Raw genomic sequence first — 22024 nt, forward strand, 5'->3', positions numbered from 1 at the left:
CCCAAAATCTAGCATCCATGAAATCAAGGGTCATAGAGAGCAATGGAGACTCAGGGTTAAAGGAGAGACATGGCCACACCCCACAAAATTGGAAAAAAACCCTCAAAAACTGGTATGCGAGGAGGGGCATTCTTCCCCCTGCACTGCTGACCTGGGCCCCCTCTGTGCCTTCTTCTTAAATAGTACCCACTCGACTCCCCCCCCCTCCTCCTGCATTTGTAATCTACACCCATTGTAGCTCATTTAAATTCCTTGGGACAAATTTATGTATATCTGCAACTTAGCCGCAAGTATAAAAATTTCTAATCGCCACAATAAAAATTTGATTGTAGGGACAATATACGAAAAAAACATTGCAGGGCATATCAGAGCCCATCCCTGCAAAGTGTAAATAGTAAAGCAATTGCGTAACTTCGGGTTTCTGCCAGAGAGGGATCCAAAGGATCACCCTCTGAGAAACGTTGCAATATTGTATACTATAGGCTAGAATGGCTAAAGGCCTGTACACACTGGACGATATCCATGAACGCTATGAACGATGACGATATAGTTGAACAATATATCGTTCATATCGTCCAGTGTGTATGCACTCATCAACGAATGATGCAAGCTCCTGTGGGTCATTAACGATATCCCCAGTCGGCTGTACATGCAGCTCAATCTGGGAATATCGTTAGCGATGCCATGCTGCCGAATGCAGCATGGCCCCGCTCCCCTCCTCCCGCCGACGAACGTCGTTGCCGGCATCGTCAAGTGTGGATGCACTTAACGATGCTGGCACCCCCGCTGGGCCCGCCGCTGGCGACATCGCTCTATACACACATATTCCAGTATGTACGGGCCTTAACACTATCAAAAAGTCTTAAGTCAACCATCTATTGGGAGACAAGATACGAAAAGCTAAGCTTGATGAATTTGGCCATATCACGGTCCCTGCAGACTTCTATGAGGACATTTGCAATAAAAAATATTTGCTCCACTACTCTCTTTGGGGCATATTTACAGTACCACAATAATGCGGTTGTGGTGTGATGTTTTTGACAGTAGGTGTTATATTATTTATTTTCACAGAACATTCTCTGTGATCAGCCTGGGGTCTCTTAGATACACATGGCTGATCACTGAAGCTTGCTCCGGCCTCTGCTCTGCCTGTCAGCATGCAGGCAGAGCAGAGAAGGAGTTTGGGTATGGAGGGAAGTGCAATCTGTTAAAAAATCCTCCAAAGCCCATTGATACATTTAAATCAGTGATTCCCAACCTCAGTCCTCAAGGCACACTAAAAGGCTGGGAACACACCTAAAGATTTTCTGTCGAACCATCCAACTAGTTGATTGGTTGGAATGAAAATCTGGTAAGGTATGAAAGCAAATGACAATCAGCAATTTGCTCCCAAACGCCGGAAAATGGACAAAAACTGTTGTTTGAACAAATTGTTTAGATTAAACATTTAACAAACTTGTTTGATGGCCATTTTCATATGTTTTCTGGCATTTAGGAGCAAATTGCTGATCATCATTTACTCCCATACGTTACTAAATTTTTATTCCAACCAATCAACTAGTTGGATGTTTGGACAGAGAATATTTAAGTGTGTACCCAGCTTAACAGTCCTGGTTTTAGTGATATCCATGATTGTGCACAGATGGTTAAATCAAAATAACTGAGGCACAAATTAAGTCACTTGTGCTCAAGTATGGCTATCCCTAAACCTGGACTGTTAGTGTGCCTTGTGGACCGTGGTTGGGAACCCCTGATTTAGATGATACTAAAATAATGTGAAAAGGGTGAGAAAACACCCATTTTCACATTGTATTAGTCAAATAATTGATAAATATGCCCACTCAATACATCATGGGATAACTTAATGTGGAAATCCCCTAAAAGCTGCAGTGTCTTCATCGCTATTGCATATACCCAGCAAAAAAAACAAAGTGTGTGACAATCTGCTCAGCTGCTCCCAAAAGGAGCACAATTTTGCACTTGTGCTATCACTGTCCTCCACAGGTCCATCAATCTCTTTCCCATACATATTGGTGCAATAGCATTTGCAGTACATTACTGCAGTGGTTCTCAAACTCGGTCCTCAGTCAGGACCCTACACAGGTCATGTTTTTCAGGTCACCCAGCAGATGCACAGGTGCATTCATTACTCACTGACACATTTTAAAGATCCACAGGTGGAGCTAGTTATTTCACTTGTGATTCTGTGAGGAGACCTGGAAAACATGCACTGTTTGGGGTCCTGGGGACCGAGTTTGAGAACCGGTGCATTACTGCATTTGCGCAACTTGGTGAAGTTTTGTTGCCAATAAATTTAATTTTTTTTCACAAACTAGTTATCAATTAGGTATAATAAGCACAGAGATACAGTAATTAACAGTTATATAGAAGTTGTCAATCTCTTACTGGTGTATGCTCTGGCATATAACACATTATCTAGCATTGCATCATGGTCCACACCGAATCGGTCAGCAATATCTCGAAGTCGATCTGGGCGGCTACAGTTAATAACGTTAAGGAAGCAATATTTTTCAGCGAACTTAACTGTTTTGCTAATCCATTAAAAAGGATAACGAATAAAAACAAACTCATTACTATTGTGGAAAAAGGAGATCTTACTCACTAAAAACATTGCGGAATGTGCCAGATATTGTTCCTTGGGCGGAAAAATAATTTGTGATTCAAAAAGGGGATTTCTTTTTGTGTGTGTGTGTATATATATATGTATATATATATATATATATAGTTATATAGTACCAGTCAAAAGTTTGGACACACCTTCTCATTCAATGGTTTTTGTTTATTTAAATAATTTTCAACATAGTAGATTAATACTGAAGACATCAAAACTATGAAAGAACACATGTGGAATTATGTTGTAAACAAAAAAGTGTTAAACAAATCAAAATATGTTTTATATTTTAGATTACTCAAAGTAGCCCCTTTTGCTTTGATAACAGCTTTGCACACTCTTGGCATTCTCTCAGTCAGCTTCATGAGGTAGACTCCTGGAATGGTTTCAATCTTGAAGGAGTTCCCAGTGGCTGCTTTTCCTTCACTCTGCGGTCCAACTCACCCCAAACCAGCTCAATTTGGTTTAGGTCGGGTGACTGTGGAGGCCAGGTCATCTGACGCAGCACTCCGTCACTTTCCTTCTTGGTCAAGTAGCCCTTATATAGCCTGGAGGTGTGTTTGGGATCATTGTCTTGTTGAAAAACAAATGATGGTCCCAGTAAGCGCAAATCAGATGGGATGGCATGGCGCTGCAGAATGCTGTGGTAACCATGCTGGTTAAGTGTGCCTTGAATTTTGAATAAATCAACAACAGTGTCACCAGCAAAGCACCCCCACACCATCACACCTCCTCCATGCTTCACAGTGGGAACCAGACATGCAGAAGCCATCCGCTCACCTTCTCTGTGTCTCACAAAGACACGACGGTTGGAACCAAAAATCTCAAATTTGGACTCATCAGACCAAAGTACAGATTTCCACTGGTCTAATGTCCATTCCTTGTGTTTCTTGGCCCAAACAATTCTATTCTTCTTGTTGTTCATCCTCAGTAGTGGCTTCTTCGCAGCAATACGACCATGAAGGCCTGATTTACGCTATCTCCTCTGAACAGTTGATGTTGAGATTTGTCTGCTACTTGAACTCTGTGAAGACTTTATGTGGTCTCTAATCTGAGGTGCTGTTAAGTAGTGGTTTCTGAGGCTGGTAACTCTAATGAACTTATCCTCTGCAGCAGAGGTAACTCTTGGTCTTCCTTTCCTGGGGCGGTCCTCATGAGAGCCAGTTTCATCATAGTGTTTGATGGTTTTTGCAACTGCACTTGAGGATACATTCAAAGTTCTTGAAATTTTCCGTATCGACTGACCTTCATGTCTTAAAGTAATGATGGACTGTCGTTTCTCTTTAATGAGTTTTTAGTGGTTGGTGCCATAATATAGATTACAACAGTAGTCAAATAGTGGTGTCCACTATGTATTAACTCTACCTCTGCACAACACAATTGATGGTCTCAAACACATTAAGAAGGCAAGTAATTCCACAGATTGACTCTTGACAAGGCACACCTGTTAATTCAAAACCATTCCAGGAGGCTACCTCATGAAGCTGATTTAGAGAATGCCAAGAGTGTGCAAAGCTGTCATCAAAGCAAAAGGGGGCTACTTTGAGGAATCCAAAATATAAAACATATTTTGATTTGTTTAACACTTTTTTGTTTACAACATAATTCCATGTGTTCTTTCATAGTGTTGATGTTTTCAGTATTAATCTACTATGTTGAAAATAATTTAAATGAACAAAAACCATTGAATAAGATCCAAACTTTTGACTGGTACTATATATATATATATATATATATATAATTATATATATATATATATATATATATATATATATATACTCAAGGATCCATAACGGTGCATGTTTTGCAGGTCTCCCAGTTGGTACATCGGTGTATTCATTACTGCCTAACACATTTTTTAAGATCCACAGGTGGAGCAAATTATTTAAATTGTGATTCTGTGGTAAGGCCCCCATGCATCAGCGACGGATCGCTGCGTTCCTGCAACCCGGAATCGCAGGATCGGTGAAATCTAACATGTTCACAGATTTGCCAATCACAAGCAAAAAATTATCGTGATTGGCACATCGGTGAAATTTGACATGTAGAATTTCAACAATCCTGCAATGGATCGCGAGATCGGATGCCTGATGTATGGGGGCCTTTACTGGGGGGATCTGTCAAACATGCACTGTCTCTGAGGTTTGGAGTTGAGAACACAGATGTATATAATCACTAACTGAAACGTGCACAAAATTTATAAAATAAATTTATAAAACAAACAAAACAGTACAAAAGTATATGATAAGATTCAATGTGTTTTCAGTATCCACGAATATCACCTTCCCTCCAGGATATCCATTGTGTCCAGAAAGTTGGGCAGTCACTGTGGTTAAAAGACACATATCTGGTCAGGAAGTTTCATGTTGAACAGTCACAGGGGTATATTTACTAAAGTGCAGGTTTTTAGAAGTAGAAATGGTGCCCATAGCAACCAATCAGATTCTAGCTATTATCTTCTATAAGGTGCTAGATAAATGTTAAGTAGCATCTGATTGGTTGCTATGGGCAACATCTCCACTTCTAAAAACCGACACTTTAGTAAATATATGCCATGTAGTGCTAAGTGTTGTCCCACCAATAATAAGATCGTTTTAACAATGAGAGTTATGTTAAGAACTCACCTTTGTTAACTCTTTCTTCGAAGTCCATAGGGTCCACAGGGAGACCTTGGGGGTGTAGGTTGGATTTGGATCCTGGGCACCACGGAGTCAAAGCTTTGCTCTCAGGATGCACTGGTCCATCCTCCCTATACCCCGCCCCCGAGCCTAGAGGCACCTCAGTTGGTAAGTAGCCAAAGGCCGGAGGATGAAAAAGAGAGAAGGAAAACTGGAACACTCGAGAATAACACTCACAGAGAAGGAGACGGGAAACCAGTGACCAGCAACATAGTCCATATCAAGCCAGGTGCGTCAGGGCGGGTACCCTGTGGACCCTATGTACTTAGAAGAAAGAGAGATAACCAAGGTTAAGTTCTTACCATAACTCTCATTTTCTTCTTCAGGGTCCATAGGCTCCACGGGGAGACCTTGGGGATGTCCCAAAGCAGTCCTTTTAAGGGTGGGGACACTCCTGCGCTGAGAGGAGAATCCGGCACCCAAAGGAAGCATCATGAGAGGCGAAGGTATCAAATGCATAGAACCTTTGGAAGGTCTGAATGGAAGACCACATGGCCACCTTACAAAGCTGAACAGCCGAGGTGCCACAACGAGCTGCCCACGAGGGGCCCACAGACAGAGTAGAATGAGCAGTAATAGAAGCCGGATCAGGCAAGCCTGCCTGTGTGTAAGCCTCTGAGATAGTCTGGCCATCTGGCCAATGTTTGTTCATCCTTTCTTGTGAAATCCATAGAGCACAAATAAACCACATAAACCCAGAGAGCACGGACAGCATCCAATGAGGCCTCACCTGCCGAGAGGTCAGGTGACTGAAAGGCCGGTACAATAATTTCCTGATTAATATGGAAATTAGAAACCACTTTAGGAAGAAATTCAGGGCGAGTGCGAAGCACAGCCCCATCCAGGTGAAATATCAGAAAGGGAAGACGACAGGAGAGCGCCCCCAATTCTGACACCCTCCTGGCAGAAGCAATCACCAGGAGAAAGAGAGTCTTCGCTGTTAACCACTTGAGATTCAGCAAATCTAGTGGTTCAAATGGAGGACCCTGGGGGGCCTGAAGAACAATCGCCAAATCCCAAGGAGCCACAGGGGGGACAAAGGGAGGTTGCATCCGGAGAACACCCTGTAGAATGGTGTGGATATCCGAGAGCAGAGGTATCCTTCATTGGAACCACACTGACAGTGCGGAAACATGTAGTTTCAACTAGGCCAGGCGAATCCAGCTTGAAGGAATGCCAGAATCCTGGAAATACGAAACACCTGAGGGTCGTAATCCCAAGAGTGGCACCATTGGAAATATGTATGCCACACCCTGTGGTATATCCTGGCCGAAGCAGGTTTATGTGCTCGGAGCATCGTGCTGATGACTGAGCTAGAGAATCCCTTGGACCTTAGGATGGATGTCTCAAGAGCAACGCCATCAAAGACAGACGATCCAGGCCCGGGTAAAGGCAAGGACCCTGAGACAACAGGTCTGGACGTTGAGGCAGCAGGAACGGAGAGTCAATGGAGACTCTGAAGATCTGAGTACCAAAGACGTCTGGGCCAAGCTGAAGCCACCAGGACTGCCCCCGTCTTGCTTGAACTTCCGAAGAACCCGAGGAAGCAGGGATATCGGAGGAAAGTGGTACGCAAACTGGAAGGTCCACCTTACTGACAGAGCTTCCACCAAGCTTGCTTCGGCATCCCTTGTTCTGGACCCGTACACTGGTAACTTGTGATTGTATCGGGAGGCCATGAGGTCCACCTCTGGGAGGCTCCATTTGTCCACTAGGATTTGAAATACCTCTTAGTGAAGAGACCATATTTCGGGATGCACGTCGTGATGGCTGAGGAAGTCTGCTTCCCAATTGAGAACTCCTGGTATGAGCACTGCAGAAATGGCCGGGAGATGACACTCTGCCCATGTCAAAATGCATTACTCTTCTGTCATTGCTTCCCGACTTCGAGTGCCTCCTTGATGGTTGATGTAAGCCACCATTGTGGCATTGTCGGACTGAACTAGCACAGGTTTCCGCTGAAGTATGTGTTTGGCCAGTTTGAGGGCCCTGTAAACAGCACGAACTTCCTACATGTTGATTGGTAGTTGCTTCGACCGCTGTCCAATGGCCCTGAAAGACTAGTCACTGCACCCCATCCCCGGAGACTGGCGTCCGTTGTTAGGTTCACCTAGTCCAGGATCCAATAGGGGCGACCTATGGTTAGATGAGATGTCAGTAGCCACCAAGACAGAGACAGATGCACCTGCGGAGAGAGCACCATTGTCTGAGCTTTGATCCGATGGGGTAATCCGTTCCACCTGGAGAGGATCAGCCATTGCTGAGGCCTGCAATGAAACTGAGCATATTCCACCATGTCGAAGGTCGATACCATGGATCCCAGAACCTGCATTGCTGAGTGGATCAACACTCGGCGACTGTGGAGACATCTGCGCACTCGTAGTCGAAGTGTGGAGATCTTGTCTGAAGTCAGAAAGATTCTCTGCTGTTCAGATGCATCATCCTCTGTGAGGGATCAGGGAGGACTATTTGTGCTTCTAGAAAAGCAATTGTTAGTTGCAGATGGAGGTGGAGCACTTCTGGAGAAGCTGCTAATAGCAGGTCGTCATCCAGATATGGTAGCAGCTGGACACCCGGACTCCGCAGATAGGCCGCCATGATAGCCATAGCTTTGGTAAATACCCGTGGAGCTGTGGATAGGCCAAAAGGGTAGAGCCCAAAATTGGAAGTGTTTCTGCAGTACAGCGAACCGGAGATAACGCTGGTGAGGTACATATAGGTATGCATCCTGAATATCCAGCGATACCATAAAATCCCCACGTTCCATAGCCAGTACGATGGAGCATAGGGTTTCCATCCTGAACCGTGGCACCCTGAGGACTTTGTTTAGGGATTTGAAGATGAGGATAGGCTGATGAGACCCATTTGGCTTCTGAACCAGAAAGAGAGTAGAATAATAACCAGTCCCTCGCTGAGATAGTGGGACTGGCACAATTACCCCCGCATGTAGCAAGGACAGTATGACTATCTGGATCTATAAGGCCTTGTTTGGGTCTGAAGGAGGACCTGTGTAGAAAAACTGGTGGGGAGGCCGTCGGAGAAATGATAGGGCGTACCCGTGAGAGACCACTTCTCTTACCCAAGCATCCATGGTGGTTTGACACCAGCACTGTGCGAACTGAAGAAGTCGCCCTCCCACTCTGGGATCCCGCAGAGGGAGGTACGCCCCGTCAGGCTGAGGGTTTATCCTCTGGTTTAGCAGCAGCAGGGTGTTTTGTGCTCCAGGCCTGTTTCTTGGGTTTGGCGGCCTTCTTGGAAGCTGACTGTCTACAAAAGGACTGTCCTTTGAGCTTTCCTTGGGGACGAAAGGACCTAAAAGAAGAGGTTCGAGGCTTTGAAGAAGCAGATGCTGAAGTCAGAAACGCAGATTTCGATGCTGCCAGTGTGTTTAATCACCGGGACACTGGTTCCCGCACTATATGTACCCTGGTGGTTTAGTGGATCACAGTGGCTGGAGCCTGTGTCCACACTCAGGACCTCATTCAGAGTCGGTCGTTGCGGCCGCACGGTCGTACGCCACCGATGTTCGCTGAACTGCGCATGCGTAAAGTTCGCAATGCGCGTGCGCAAACTAGCTGCTATGATCAGAAATTTCTCTCTCCTTGAATACAGCCAGGTCGGTAGTTTGAGTGACAGAATGAGGTGTTTGTGGGAAGGTGCTTGAAAACGGGGGAGTAGAGATCCGAACGCAGGCGTGCCTAATTATGCGAACGGCGTTTTATGGGAGTGGATAATTAACAAAGTAGTGTCATTGCACACGTGACATGGGTGGTTTGTACACTGACCTTAAGCTCTACGACCAGTTTCGATGGTTCCCGATGGTCTCGATTAATCCCTATATGCCCGAAGATGATGTGTAATGCGTACGGGAAGGGGGCGTATTTTTTGTCTTCCGGCCGCTTCCTTCCCTTGGTCGGCCAGCTAACGATCCGATCTTAAGGACGCAACATGCGAGTGCATCATTTGCATATCCGGCCCCTTTTCCCGTACGACCGTGCAGCCGCAACGACCGACTCTGAATGAGGTCCTCAGCACCTCCGGTCTGTCCCGAGACCGGAGGTATGACTGCTAAAGCGCGGGTCACCGCAAGCGATAACCCTTCTTACCTTGTCCGCTATCATCCGGGTTGCAGTCTAGGTCCGTCCATGGGTCCGGCTAGCAAGGACCCCGGGATGCCCGCCGAAATCCGCAGCCGGAACTGGCGTTGCGGTGACGAAGGGGTGATGGTGCGGCAGCGCAGTCTGATGCTGTACGCTCTTAATAGAAAAAGTTTTAAAAAATTTAATAAAATAAAAAGCTGCCCCCTGCGTAATGGTAACCCGACTCCGACCAGGCACCAATGAAACTGAGGTGACACTGGCTCGGGGGCAGGGTATAAAGAGAGTTGACCAGTGCATCTTGGGAGCTGAAAGCTTTAACTGTGTGGTGCCCAGATTTCTATGGAGCCTATGGAACCTGAAGAAGAAATAATGTGTTTTTGGAACACACAAAAAAAGGATTACACAAAACTGCAGCTCCACAGCTCAAATGCAGCTTTGAATCCATTGAGTACCTAGATTTACACAAATACTAGATGACTACATTTGCGGGCAAGCAGTGTAGAAGTTATATTTCAATTTGTGAGTGATTTAATAATTAGGTAAGGGATGGACTTTCAGAATTGTTCCTTACCGTGCCCAGTCAAAACAACTTGAATTTGAACAGTTAGGGCTATTTCACATTTGCCGGTTTTGGCCGGGCGGCAAAAAGCCGCCCAGTTTTTAGCCGGGCTTGAAAAATAGATGAAAGGGAAGCAGGTGGGTCCTTTCTCACGGCACATTGCCGTGTTACAGCAGGAAATATCCACTGTACAGGACGGCTGCCGTGCTGTCCCTGCACGCCAGTGGTGTAAAGGTAACAATGTCTCCTTTCACACACACACGGGCTTGTGCAGCAGCAGCTGCTGCTGCGCATACGCCCAATAAAAAAAACCATCACATTAAAAGCGGTTCAAAGCCGCTGCGTATGAAAGGCACTGAGTGACTGAAAAAAGCCGGCCGGCTACCGCCAGGTTCTTCCCCGGCCGGCCAAAACCGGCAAATGTGAAACTGGCCTTACAGTAGCAGAGATTGCTTTCAAAACTTTTTATTTGTATCAGCAGAACAATACATGTCATAAAGTCCAACAGATGTACATAGAAATGTAAAGAAAAAGGGTCCAGCACAGAGAATGAACATTTGTCATTTTGACAATAAAACTACAACAGATATTAAGAACTAAGGGGCTGATTTGCACGCAACAGCAGGGGGTATATGACACCCCCTGCTGCATTTGCGATCCCAGCAATCACCATCGCGAACATTGGTGGTCAATGGATGCGATGGTGGACGGCACCAGGTCACAAGCCAGCTTACTCAGGCGGACCGGCCTTGCCACTCCCAGAAAACGGTGCTACAGGAACGCAGGCTGACCCAGCACCTCCCCTTAAATGCATCTGTATGTCAATCAGGCAGAGGCTTTGAAGGGGCTGCGTGCGATTGCGCAGAATGGATTCTGCGCATGCGCAGATTCCCGATAGTCATAACAGAATAGTCACACTCTTTTAAGACCATGTAGCTCTGGGAGTAAACAGTAAAAAAGCTAATATATATTATTTTTTTTTAGGTGAGGGGTAATGTTGGGAGCCAGGGGAGAGATTCACTTTATACTTTTAATGAGAAAAAAAACAGTTTATGTGCATAATAAACTACTGTATGTAAAATAAATAAATTATACATATATGGGTAGCATGCAAACCTCCATACTCGACCAGTCCCAGTATAGTTCAAGAGTTGGGGAGGGGTCACACTAATTACTTATTTTAATATAAGTGGCAACTTTGTGTGTGAAATGTATTATATTACTCAGCGTCACACCCTGGCTCCCGTTATCTGGTCCAGCCATGCCTGCTGCTGCTCTTCAGTCTTTTTATACTGTATGGCTTCTGCCCTCTACTGTAGGCAAGGTATCCTCCACGGCGGTTCCTACACCTCCAGTCCATGGGCGAAGCCATCTTGGAATGTCGTCCGGGGAATCCTATTTAATCTCTTGGGTGCTGGCAATGAGTTGCCAGTACAACTTCTCTCCTAAAGTCCTCAGTACTTTGGCTCCTTGTTTCTGTTTGCTTTAGTGAATCCTGTTACCTTGCTGAATCATCCTGCTGTGTCTGCATTGTGGAATCCTAAAAATCCTGCGGTGCAAGCCTGCTAATCTGCATGGTGCAATCCTGTTGTATCTGCATTGAGCAATCCTGAAATCCTGCAGTGCAAGCCTCCTAATCTGTATGATGCTATCCAGTTATCCTGCTGGATAATCCTGTTGTATTTGCATTGTGAAATCTGGCAATCCTGCTAACCTGCACTGTGCAATACTGTAATCCTGTGGTGCAATCCTGGTAAATGTTACTGTGCAATCCTGATTTCCTGCTGTGCTATCCAGTTGCAATTACTTTGTGCTATCTTGAATTTTGCGACTTGTATCCTGAATTCTATTACTCTGCATATCTGTACCTTGTATGTTGTGGACTCTTGATACCTGTACCTGTGCAGCAGTATGCTGTAATCCTGCAACCCTGTCTGGTAGAGACGTGAATTTTGCTATTTGTATCCTGAATTCTATTCTAAGGACTCTGGGCCTGATTCTGACCTGTTCGCGAGCGCTGTACGCTCGCAAGCGGGTCGATGGTGCCTAAGTGCGCATGCGCACGACGGAGGGAGCTCCGTCGTGCACATGCGCGAGACCCGACGAGCGACGGGGAAGCCGTCGCTCGGGGTCTTGCACCAAAGGGGGCGTGCTGTCGATGGTGAGTGACAGCACGTCCCCATGCCGGGGGCGTGGCTGCCAGACGGAGGCGTTCCCATGGGAACGCCTACCGTCTGGGTCCGGCCCCACTGACATCACTAGTGATGTCAGTGGGAGTGACTTTGGCTCTGATAAAGCCAAAATCACTCCAGGGCTTGCTGCAGCGAGACCCTACCGCAGGGTCTCATCGCAAGCCCGATGGTCGCGATGGTCTTGACCATCACGACCATCATCATGGACGCTCGCATAAGCTGTGGGTGGTAACCCACAGCTATGCGAGCGTCCAAGAGGCCGCTCCAAGTTGAGGTAGGAGGGCCCTGATTCAGAGCGAGCGCTCTGGTCAGAGCGTCCGACTCTGAATCAGGCCCTCTGCACACTGCACCTTGTATATTTGATACCTGAATCTGTGCAACTGTAGGCTGCTATTGTTGTATCATCTGAGTCATGATATTAAAGCTTCTGATTTTAAGCTGCATTGTAGGGTTATTCGGCCATTGGGCTTCACTCACACTCCAGTCACCACTGCTAACCACACTCGGAGAGCACCTGCAAAGGCGCTGCCCATTTTACATACAGGGTGAGATCTGATCTCCACCAGTCAATGTAATAAAAAGCTTCGCCCAGAAAAGTGACACATGCAAGAGCACATTAAGGTTTGTGGCGTCCCTACCAATATCAATATACAGGTGGCACCTCTGCAGGGCAATGTCATTACTATCAGGTGTGTGCGGGATAAGCTGTACTTATTGAGAGGGCTTGCTCTCTGGTGGGATAGGCAGTCGCTCACTGTCCCTCTGGTTTCTGCCCTAGCTGCACCCCTGTGGAGACCCCCCTCGTGTGTGGTGGCCCCTGGACGAGAGCCCTGTCCAGCCAGCCGGTAATGCAGCACTAAACACATTTAATTAAAACAGTCCCAATGCCCCTAACATTATTTAAAACATATATGATATCAGCTAAACGAAGCCCCCCTCGAACCGCCCACTTACACGTGCTGGTGCGGGGAGGGAGGTAGACAATGCGGGGGACTTGCCTACTCTTGCTGGGTGCCGGGAGCGATTTTCGGGAGGCTCCTGACATTCTCGGGAGTAGGCAAGTATGCCTTACACATTATGTCCACAGTAGTAGTGCTCCTTACACATTATGGGGATGATTCAGCAGAGGACGCAGTACTTTTGCAGCTGCTAAAGCTGTAATATGGTAATGCAGTAGGAGGCGTCATGGCTCCAGCATGCATTACTTATCTGAGTTGTGTCTAAAGAGTTCAGGGCCTATGTCCACAGACACTGTCAACCAAAATAGTAGTCTCAAATATTTAGGCTGTGTATAAAACCTTTTTACTTACTTTAATGGGACTTGGATGGTACTGGGAGCCTGGCTTGCTGACTGAGGGGCGCCACCTGCCGCCGCGGCTAGCAGATACATGCAGGAACAGCAGAGTCCTCAGGTCCAGGACTCCTCACAAACAGCCAGACGCAGCTGGCTGCCAGTGCGACGTGACATCATGTCGCCTGGCCCAGTAGACGCCCAAGCAACGAAGCCGTGGCCCGCCCCTAACATAATGGTACGGTGCAGGCAGCGGTGTCACAGTATGACTGCCACCCGCCCGCCGGAGCTTACTGAATGTCGCTGGCCACCGCCGGGTCAGAGAGCCCCCTTCTTTATGTAGCACCCTACTCGGCTGCGTAACCAGCGTATCTATAGTACTGGTCCTGTTAATTATGCCTAGTATCATTGTTTATTAACCACTTAACTGGCTAATATTTATTTTATTTTTTATAATCTCTCAGATTTTTTTTTTTTTTTTATTGAATTATGTCAAGAACATCTATTTATAACTTATCCAACACAATTTTATAAATAATGAAACAACTGTTCTGAATGAATGTTATTCAGTGATTGGGCATGAACGATAATCATTCACAGGCTGAAAACTGAGAAACGGCCTGGATTGTTTGCTTATCAACAATGGGCCTGATGCAGAGATGGACGCAGTTCATACAGCAGCTGCGTCTTTCCAAGGACGCAGCCACTGGCCTCAACACGCCCCCATTTTCTGTAATGCTGGTCATTGACAAACCTTCCCTGCCCCCAAACGGCCGCAGCTTGTCAGTCATACTGCAGCTTAGGGGCCACACTGATCACTTTACAAAAACCATTGGGTTTACGTACAACTCTGAATCAGGCTCATTATCCAATCCACCCGACCGTCATTCAATTGACTCTACACTGGTAAGTAAAGATCGCCTCCATATATCTTACAGAGCATGGAGGCACGCTGATAACTGTGCCTATGCTCCTCCCGATCAACTGCATTATCGAGCAGCCTATGGTTAGCTTAAGAATGCCGTCTCAGACAGGATGCAGTCAGGAAGCCGACGGTCACAATGCCAACCGCCGGCTTCCCGGCTGTCTAATCCCGGCAAGGTACACATAACAGGCATCGAAATCCCGACGCCTGTCATTAGACATACGCCGGGAGCCTGACACCCGGCTTACCGATCGAAGGTAAGCCGGGCGCGGACAGCCGCAGGGGGGGGTTAGATTAGGGGCTCCCGGAGGGACTTAGGCACCCCTCTGGAAGGTTAGGCTTGGGGAAGGGGGGTTAGGAACCCCCGGTGGGAGGTTGGGGTTAGGCACCCCCACCCCCCGGGAGACTTAGATTTAACATAGAAACGTAGAAACATAGAATTTGACGGAAGATAAGAACCACTTGGCCCATCTAGCCTGCCCCATTTTTAAGCATATTATTACCTCAACCCTTATTGATCCTTACTTCTTCTGAAGTATATCCTTATGTCTATCCCATGCATGTTTAAATTGCTCTACTGTCTTAGCCTCTACCACATCTGATGGGAGGCTATTTCACTTGTCCACTACCCTTTCTGTGAAGTAATTTTTCCTCAAATTTCCCCTGAACCTACCACCCTCCAGTTTTAGAACATGTCCTCATGTTCTAATACTTCTCTTTCTTTGAAGAATGTCTCCTTCCTTTACCTTGTTAAAACCCTTTATATATTTGAACGTTTCTATCATGTCCCCCCTATCCCTTCTCTGCTCCAAACTATACATATTAAGATCTTTTAGTCTTTCCTGGTACGTTTTGTGGTGTAGACCTTGCACCATTTTAGTTGCCCTTCTTTGTACAGTCTCTAATGTATTAATATCCTTCTGGAGATATGGCCTCCAGAATTGAAATTAGGCTACGGGGAAGGGGGGGGTTAGGTTTAGGCACTTAGAGTGTGGTTAGGGTTTGGCACTTTTGGGGGGAGGTTAGGGTTAGGCATCCCTAAAGGAGGGTTAGGGGGTAAAAAAAGGTTAGTTAATACTTACCTTTGTAGCTTTGGGATCTTCACCCCTGCCGGGCTTCCTCTGTCAGGATTTGAACTGTTGGCCATACTGATTCCGTTCCAGACACCATGCAAGCCACATGCAGGTGGCGTGGACAGCAACAGTGCTGCCCCTAGGGCCCTGCACCCTGATTGAAAAGACTACGGTAAACTGAGTACACTGAAGTTGTAACATAAGCAACACCTAGATTAAGCATTAAGTATATGAGGAAAGAGTTTGATATGGATATTCTATCCTTGGTCAACACTGTGTTTAAGAAAACATATATTTAACTTAGACTAGACTTAGACCTTCCCTACCCACACATACGCAGATTATACATAGGGGTGAGCGCGGTAACTCTCTATACTTCTGTTATAATCAGAGGCTTAAGGCATCTCTTATCCACCTGCGGCACACCCCGCTACAAAGAGTTTCATGCAGTGCGCAAGGAAACAAACCAAGTTTACTGTTCTTAAAAGGTCACCAGATATTTTATAAGTGGACAGATTAACCATACATACATACATACCACATAGTGTATGAGACAGCTGGGTTTTTCCTGTTCTAAATTCTAGAATAAACAAAAAATAATTATCTCATGGTACACAGGTGTAACTAATTCACAAGAACAATTTTCACAGGGTTGCCAGATCATCTCTGTATTTTATTTTATTTATTTATTAACAGTTTCTTATATAGCGCAGCATATTCCGTTGCGCTTTACAATTGGAAACATAAATAGAACAAAACTGGGTAATAACAGACAGATATATAAGTAGGAAGGCCCTGCTCGTAAGCTTACAATCTATAGGGAAATAGGCATTGATACATAAGGATAGGTGCTACGGTATATATTGCATTTTGATCCAACCAGAATGCAGAGTTTCTTGGTGGGCTGCATGATCCAGTCACACAGGAATGTCGGCCAAATATCAGGAGGATGTGAAAGAAAGACAATGTGTGAGGTTATGTGTGGACTGTGAAAGGGGATGTAATTAGATATGGAAGCTATGAAGGTTATGTGGGAAGTTCTGGAATTTGATAAGTTTGCCTGAAGAGGTGAGTTTTCAGGGAACGCTTGAAGAATTGGAGACAAGAGGAAAGTCTTATTGTGCGTGGTAAAGCATTCCACAGAGTGGGTGCAGCACGAAGAAAGTCCTGCAACCGTGAATGGGAGCAAGTAATGCGTGGGGATGACAGACGCAGATCTTGTGCTGAGCAGAGAGGTCGGGTTGGGAGTTATTTTGAAATGAGTGAAGAGATGTATGTTGCTGTGGTTTGGTTAATAGCCTTATGTGTAAGTAAAAGTATTTTAGATTGAATACGGTAGAAAACCGGCAGCCAATGGAGGGACTGACAGAGCGGTGCAGCAGACAATAACCGTTTGGCAAGGAAGATAAGCCTCGCAGCTGCATTCATAATGGATTGTAATGGCAATAGCCTGTTTTTGGGAAGACCAGTAAGGAGACTATTGCAATAGGGCAGCACAGCACAGCACAGAAATAATGAGTGCATGGATTAGAGTTTTTGCAGTGTCTTGTGAGAGATATGGTTGGATTTTGGATATGTTTTTTAGATGTATGTAACATGAACTTGAGACAGATTGAATGTGGGAAACAAAGGACAGTTCAGAGTCAAGTATGGCACCTAGGCAGCGAGCTTTTGGGGCAGGGTGGATTGTCGAGTTATCAACAGAGATAGAGAGATCAGGTTGGTAACTGTTATTGGCTGGTGGAAATATAATTCATTCTGTTTTCGAAATATTAAGCAGAAAGACATTTAGTGACACGGACCAATACAGATGGTGATAAATCTGGGGAGGATAGGTAGATTTGAGTATCATCCGCATACAGATGGTACTGAAATCCAAAAGAGCAGATTAGTTTGCCAAGAGAGGTGGTATAGATTGAGAATAGCAGAGGACCTAAGACAGAACCTTGCGGTACTCCAACTGATAGAGGTAGCGAAGAGGAGGCAGAATCAGAAAAACGAACAGTAAAAGAGTGATCAGATAGGTAGGAAGAGTACCAAGAAAGAGCTTTGGGCCTGATTCAGACCCACTCGCGAGTGCTGAGCGCTCGCAAGCAGGTCGATGTTGGCCCAGTGCGCATGACCCGGATAGCGACGGGCAAGCCGTCGCTCCGGGTCTCGTACCAAAGGGGGCGTGCTGTCGATGGTGAGTGACAGCACGCCCCCTTTGGTGGGCGTGCCGGGGGCGTAGCTGCCCAGACAGAGGCATTCCCATGGGAACGCCTACCGTCTGGGGCCGGCCCCACTGACATCACTGATAGAGCCGAAAGCACTCCAGGGCTTGCGGCAACGAGACCCCACCACAAGGGTCTCGTCGCAAGCCCGATGGTCGCTATGGTCTTGACCATCGCGACCATCTTCCTGGCCGTTCGCTATAGCTGTGGGTGGTCACCCACAGCTATATGAGCGGCCAGGAGGCCGCTCTAAAAATTAAGGACGGCCCTGATTCAGAGCGAGCACTCTGTCAGAGCGTCCGGCTCTGAATCAGGGCCTTTGTCCTTAAGACCTAGGGATTGTAGTGTTTGTATGAGAAGAGAGTGGTCAACAGTGTCAAAAGCAGCAGAGAGATCTAGAAGAATTAGTAGTAAGTGACCTTTAGCCTTGGCAGTGACCAGATCATTTACTGCCTTAGTCAGTGCTGTCTCCGTGGAGTGTTGGGAACGAAAGCCAGACTGAAGTGGGTCCAATAAGTTGTGTGAGTTAAGAAAGTGTGTTTGGCGGGTGTAGACAAGTCTCTCAGGTAGCTTGGAGAGGCATGGGAGCTGGGAGATAGGACGGTAATTTTAGAGAGTGTTAGGGTCAGAATTTTGTTTTTTCAGAATGGGAGTAATCACTGCATGCTTGAACACTGATGGCAAGATGCCAGTAGAGAGAGAGAGATTACAGATTTTAGTTAGGGTTGGGATGAGCACTGGAGACAGAGCTTTACTGATTTGTGTGGGTATACGATCTAGAGGAGAGGTAATAGAGTAGGAGGATGAGAGGAGGATATCTCTTTAATAATGATGTTGTGTTTCTGGGGCTAAATCACACATTTCCTAATACTTAAAAAAAGTAAAAAATTGTCTGTTTGTAAATGTGTGATTTAGCTCCAGAAACACAACATCGATTTTGATTGATTTTCATCTTTTTTAAATTAATCAAAATCAATTACAATCGCCCATTAGTAAATATACCCCTTGAAGTCAGCAAGCCACAGAATCTGTGTAATTTATGTGTCCCTTATTAAAGTGATGAGGTGGCAACCCTAGGCCCAACGGAATGTAAAACATGGAAATGCATTATTTACGTATAACTATAACATATACTAGCCTATCTATGCAGATAAAGTAGCTAAATAAAATTTTATTTATCTACTGCAAACCATCTGCTAAATTTTATGAAGATTTATACCCTGATAAATATAAAATGTTCTTATTACGTTTACTGCTTACATTTTTGCAGCTTGTGATCATTAAGGCCTTCTCTGTTATGGATATGAGCGGTAGTTGATCATGTGGTGATGCTATAAAACAGCGGTGGCCCACCTGTGGCTTTTGAGCCACATGCGGCTCTTCCGTTGTTCTGATGCGGTGGGGGGGGGCTTGAGTGGCACATAAGGGTCTACTGTTGTGACACAGGGTTGCTGGAGTGACACATGGATGAGCTGCTGTTGTGACACATGAGGGGCTGCTGGGGTGACAAATGGGGGGCTGAAGTGACACATGAGGGGGACTGGAGTGACACATGGAGGGGCTGGAGTGACACCAGGGGGGGGGGGCTGTATTGTATTATGTGAATCTGTTTTGTTTGTTTTTTTCAATGTATTTTTTTGTGGATGTGGCTTTTTCAGTGTATTATTTGTGTAAGTGGCTTTTTCAGTGTATTTTATGTGGATCTATTTTTATAATGTTTTTTATATTGTTCTGGCTTTTTATTTCTCTTTAATAGTTACCTCCATGGTAATTGTGTGCATGTGCTTTTACATGCTCCTACAAACACCATACCAAGGGCATGGCCTAGCTGGTCACGCCCCTTTTTGCACGTGCGCTTCTGGCGTGCGCATGATCTCAGCTCTTTTACATACCTACAGATATTTTTGGGCTCTTTGCCTCTGACTGGTTGGACACCCCTGCTATAAAACATGCATGTCATAAACTTGCAAGTTCCTAGCTTTGCCCAAACCTGAGTCACCTTACTCTGTTTTGCCATAGGTCTTCAAAAGATAGGTTTCCTGTATTAACAAAGGTCGACAGGTGCTAAAAGGTCCACTGACAAAAGGTCGACAGGTTGAAATGGTCAACTTTTTTTTTTTGTAATTTAACCCTAATCCTTCCCTTAGTGCAGGGGTGGGGAACCTTTTTTTCTGCCGAGGGCAATTTTGATATATATAACATTATTCGCAGGCCTGGAGCAGACCACGCCCCCTCCTTGTGACATCACACAGGGGTGGGGCCTCAATCGATGGGCAGCAATGCCCGAAGCATCCTGAGGATGCTCCAGGGACCTGTAAGGGCAGTGGTGTGACCATCTGAAGCATCCTAAGGACACTCCAGATGGCACTGCTGCATAGATTCTGGCTGCAGAGTGCCCTTCTAGGCACCTTGCTAGCCAGATGAGGCCAGCAGAATAAAGTTCTGAGGGCCAGACCAAATGATTCCGCTGGCCTTATACGGCCTCCCAGCCTTAGGTTCCCCATTCATGCCCTAGTGCCTAACCCTAAACCTCCCCCAGAGGCCTTACCCTCCCCCTAGTGCAGAGGTTCCCAAACTCTGTCATTACAGTCCAGGTTTTAAGGATATCCATGTTTGAGCCCAGATGGTTACATCAAATTGACTGAGGTGCTAATTAAGTCACCTGTGCTCAAGCAAAGATATCCTTAAAACCTGAGCTGTAATGGTGAAGTTTGGGAACCTCTGCCTTAGTGCCTAAATCTAGCCCTATCCTAACTCCAACCCTACACTAAGTGCCTAACCCTCACCCTAAAAATGTTGAAAAAAACATTCAAAAAATGTGTCAACCATTTTTGTGTCGACCATTTGAACCTTTTTGATACTTTTTCTCTGTCGACATATTGCACATCGACCATTTGGTGTCAACCTATTGACTGTCGACCATTTTACGGTGAATCTTCTAATCGGGATACCATCCAAATAAACATAACTGGTCTATATAGGTAAATTTAAAGTGATAATCTTGTATAAATAAATTACCAAAACACCATATCAATGTGTCTCTTAGGTAAGGACATATATCCATAGCTCCTCTTAAAGTACTCACAGGCAAAATCCCTCTTTTATGAGTTTCATCTGCATTCTCCCAAACACCAGAAAACACGAAAAAAAGGTCGCTCAGGCAAGTTGGTTTTGATTTAAAAAACTTGTCTGAACAACAGCTTTCCTCTATTTTCCGGTGTTTGGGAGCAAATGGCTTATGGTCATTTGCTCCCATGCATTACCGGATTTTCATTCTAACCAACCAACTAGTTGGATGGTTTGAGGAACATTGGGCTGGTGTATGGCCAGCTTAGAGAACGTTGAGGACTGAGTTTGGAAACCTTTGGAATGGAGTACGAATGAGCAAGTAACTGTGCATCTTGGTAAAACCATGCTGCATTGCAGTTGGGTCAGATTTAAAATGTGCAGAGAGTTTTTGGGAGGGCTGTGTCCAACCTGAAATCTAAATTGCAGTGTAATAATAAAGCTGTCCTTTGTGGGCTACATGCAAAAGCAGTCAGTATTTACCCCACATGCAAATAAAATGTATGTATTTACACCCCTTGCATTGCAACATGGTTTGTCCAGACACACAGATACTTCCTCTGTCTATAGCTGCATACACACGTAAAGATTTTCTGTCCAACCATCCAACTAGTTGATTGGTCGGAATGAAAATCTGGTAACACATGGGAGTAAATGATGATCAGCAATTTGCTCCTAAATGCCAGAAAACAGATGTAAATGAACGTTCAGACAAGTTTGTTAAATGTTTGGTCTAAACAATTTGTTCAAACAACAGTTTTTGTCTATTTTCCGGCGTTTGGGAGCAAATTGATGATTGTCATTTGCTTTCATACCTTACCAGATTTTCATTCCAACCAATCAACTAATTGGATGGTTGGACAGAAAATGTTTACGTGTGTACCCAGCTTTACTCTATTCCCAAATGTGATTCAGACCGATATGGCCTTATTCCGAGATTTACGCAATGCCAATATTTTATGGTTAGATGGGGCAATTGTTTGCCATTGCTCATGCGTAGCGATTGCATTGCGATTACGCTCGCTAAGAGGATTCAGTCGCAAGTTGAGTGACAGGTAGTTAGCGTTTGGGGGAGGTAACAGGGGGAGGAGACAAAAACGCAGGTACTGACCGTTTAAACACCATTCCATGGGTGTGCGTAAATTAGCCATAGCGATCTCCTTTGGAGTATGAGAACTCTCAACGTGTCAGGAGAGACGCAGTGTTTAAGACAAGTCAGACTTGACTTAGAGGCTGTGTGGTTGCTCAAAGTGCATCAATGTTACAGATGTTTTATGCTGTTGTACGTCATCAGG

General features: G+C 45.5%; 1 protein-coding gene across 1 annotated transcript in view; it reads right to left on the reverse strand.

Annotated features, from left to right (window-relative positions):
* The window catches only part of DMC1 (DNA meiotic recombinase 1), a 159457-nt gene that overhangs the window by 64040 nt on the left and 73393 nt on the right, over window positions 1-22024 (reverse strand). The window contains exons 6-8 of the mRNA XM_088455055.1: window positions 15989-16030; window positions 4886-4958; window positions 2407-2498 (exon numbers count right to left, since the gene is read on the reverse strand). Coding sequence (XP_088311181.1) covers window positions 2407-2498; window positions 4886-4958; window positions 15989-16030 — 207 coding nt within the window. The remainder of the gene's footprint in view (window positions 1-2406; window positions 2499-4885; window positions 4959-15988; window positions 16031-22024) is intronic.

This window comes from Taudactylus pleione, unplaced genomic scaffold (genome assembly GCF_031769625.1).
Source record: "Taudactylus pleione unplaced genomic scaffold, aTauple2 ptg000642l, whole genome shotgun sequence".
Lineage (NCBI taxonomy): Eukaryota > Metazoa > Chordata > Amphibia > Anura > Myobatrachidae > Taudactylus > Taudactylus pleione.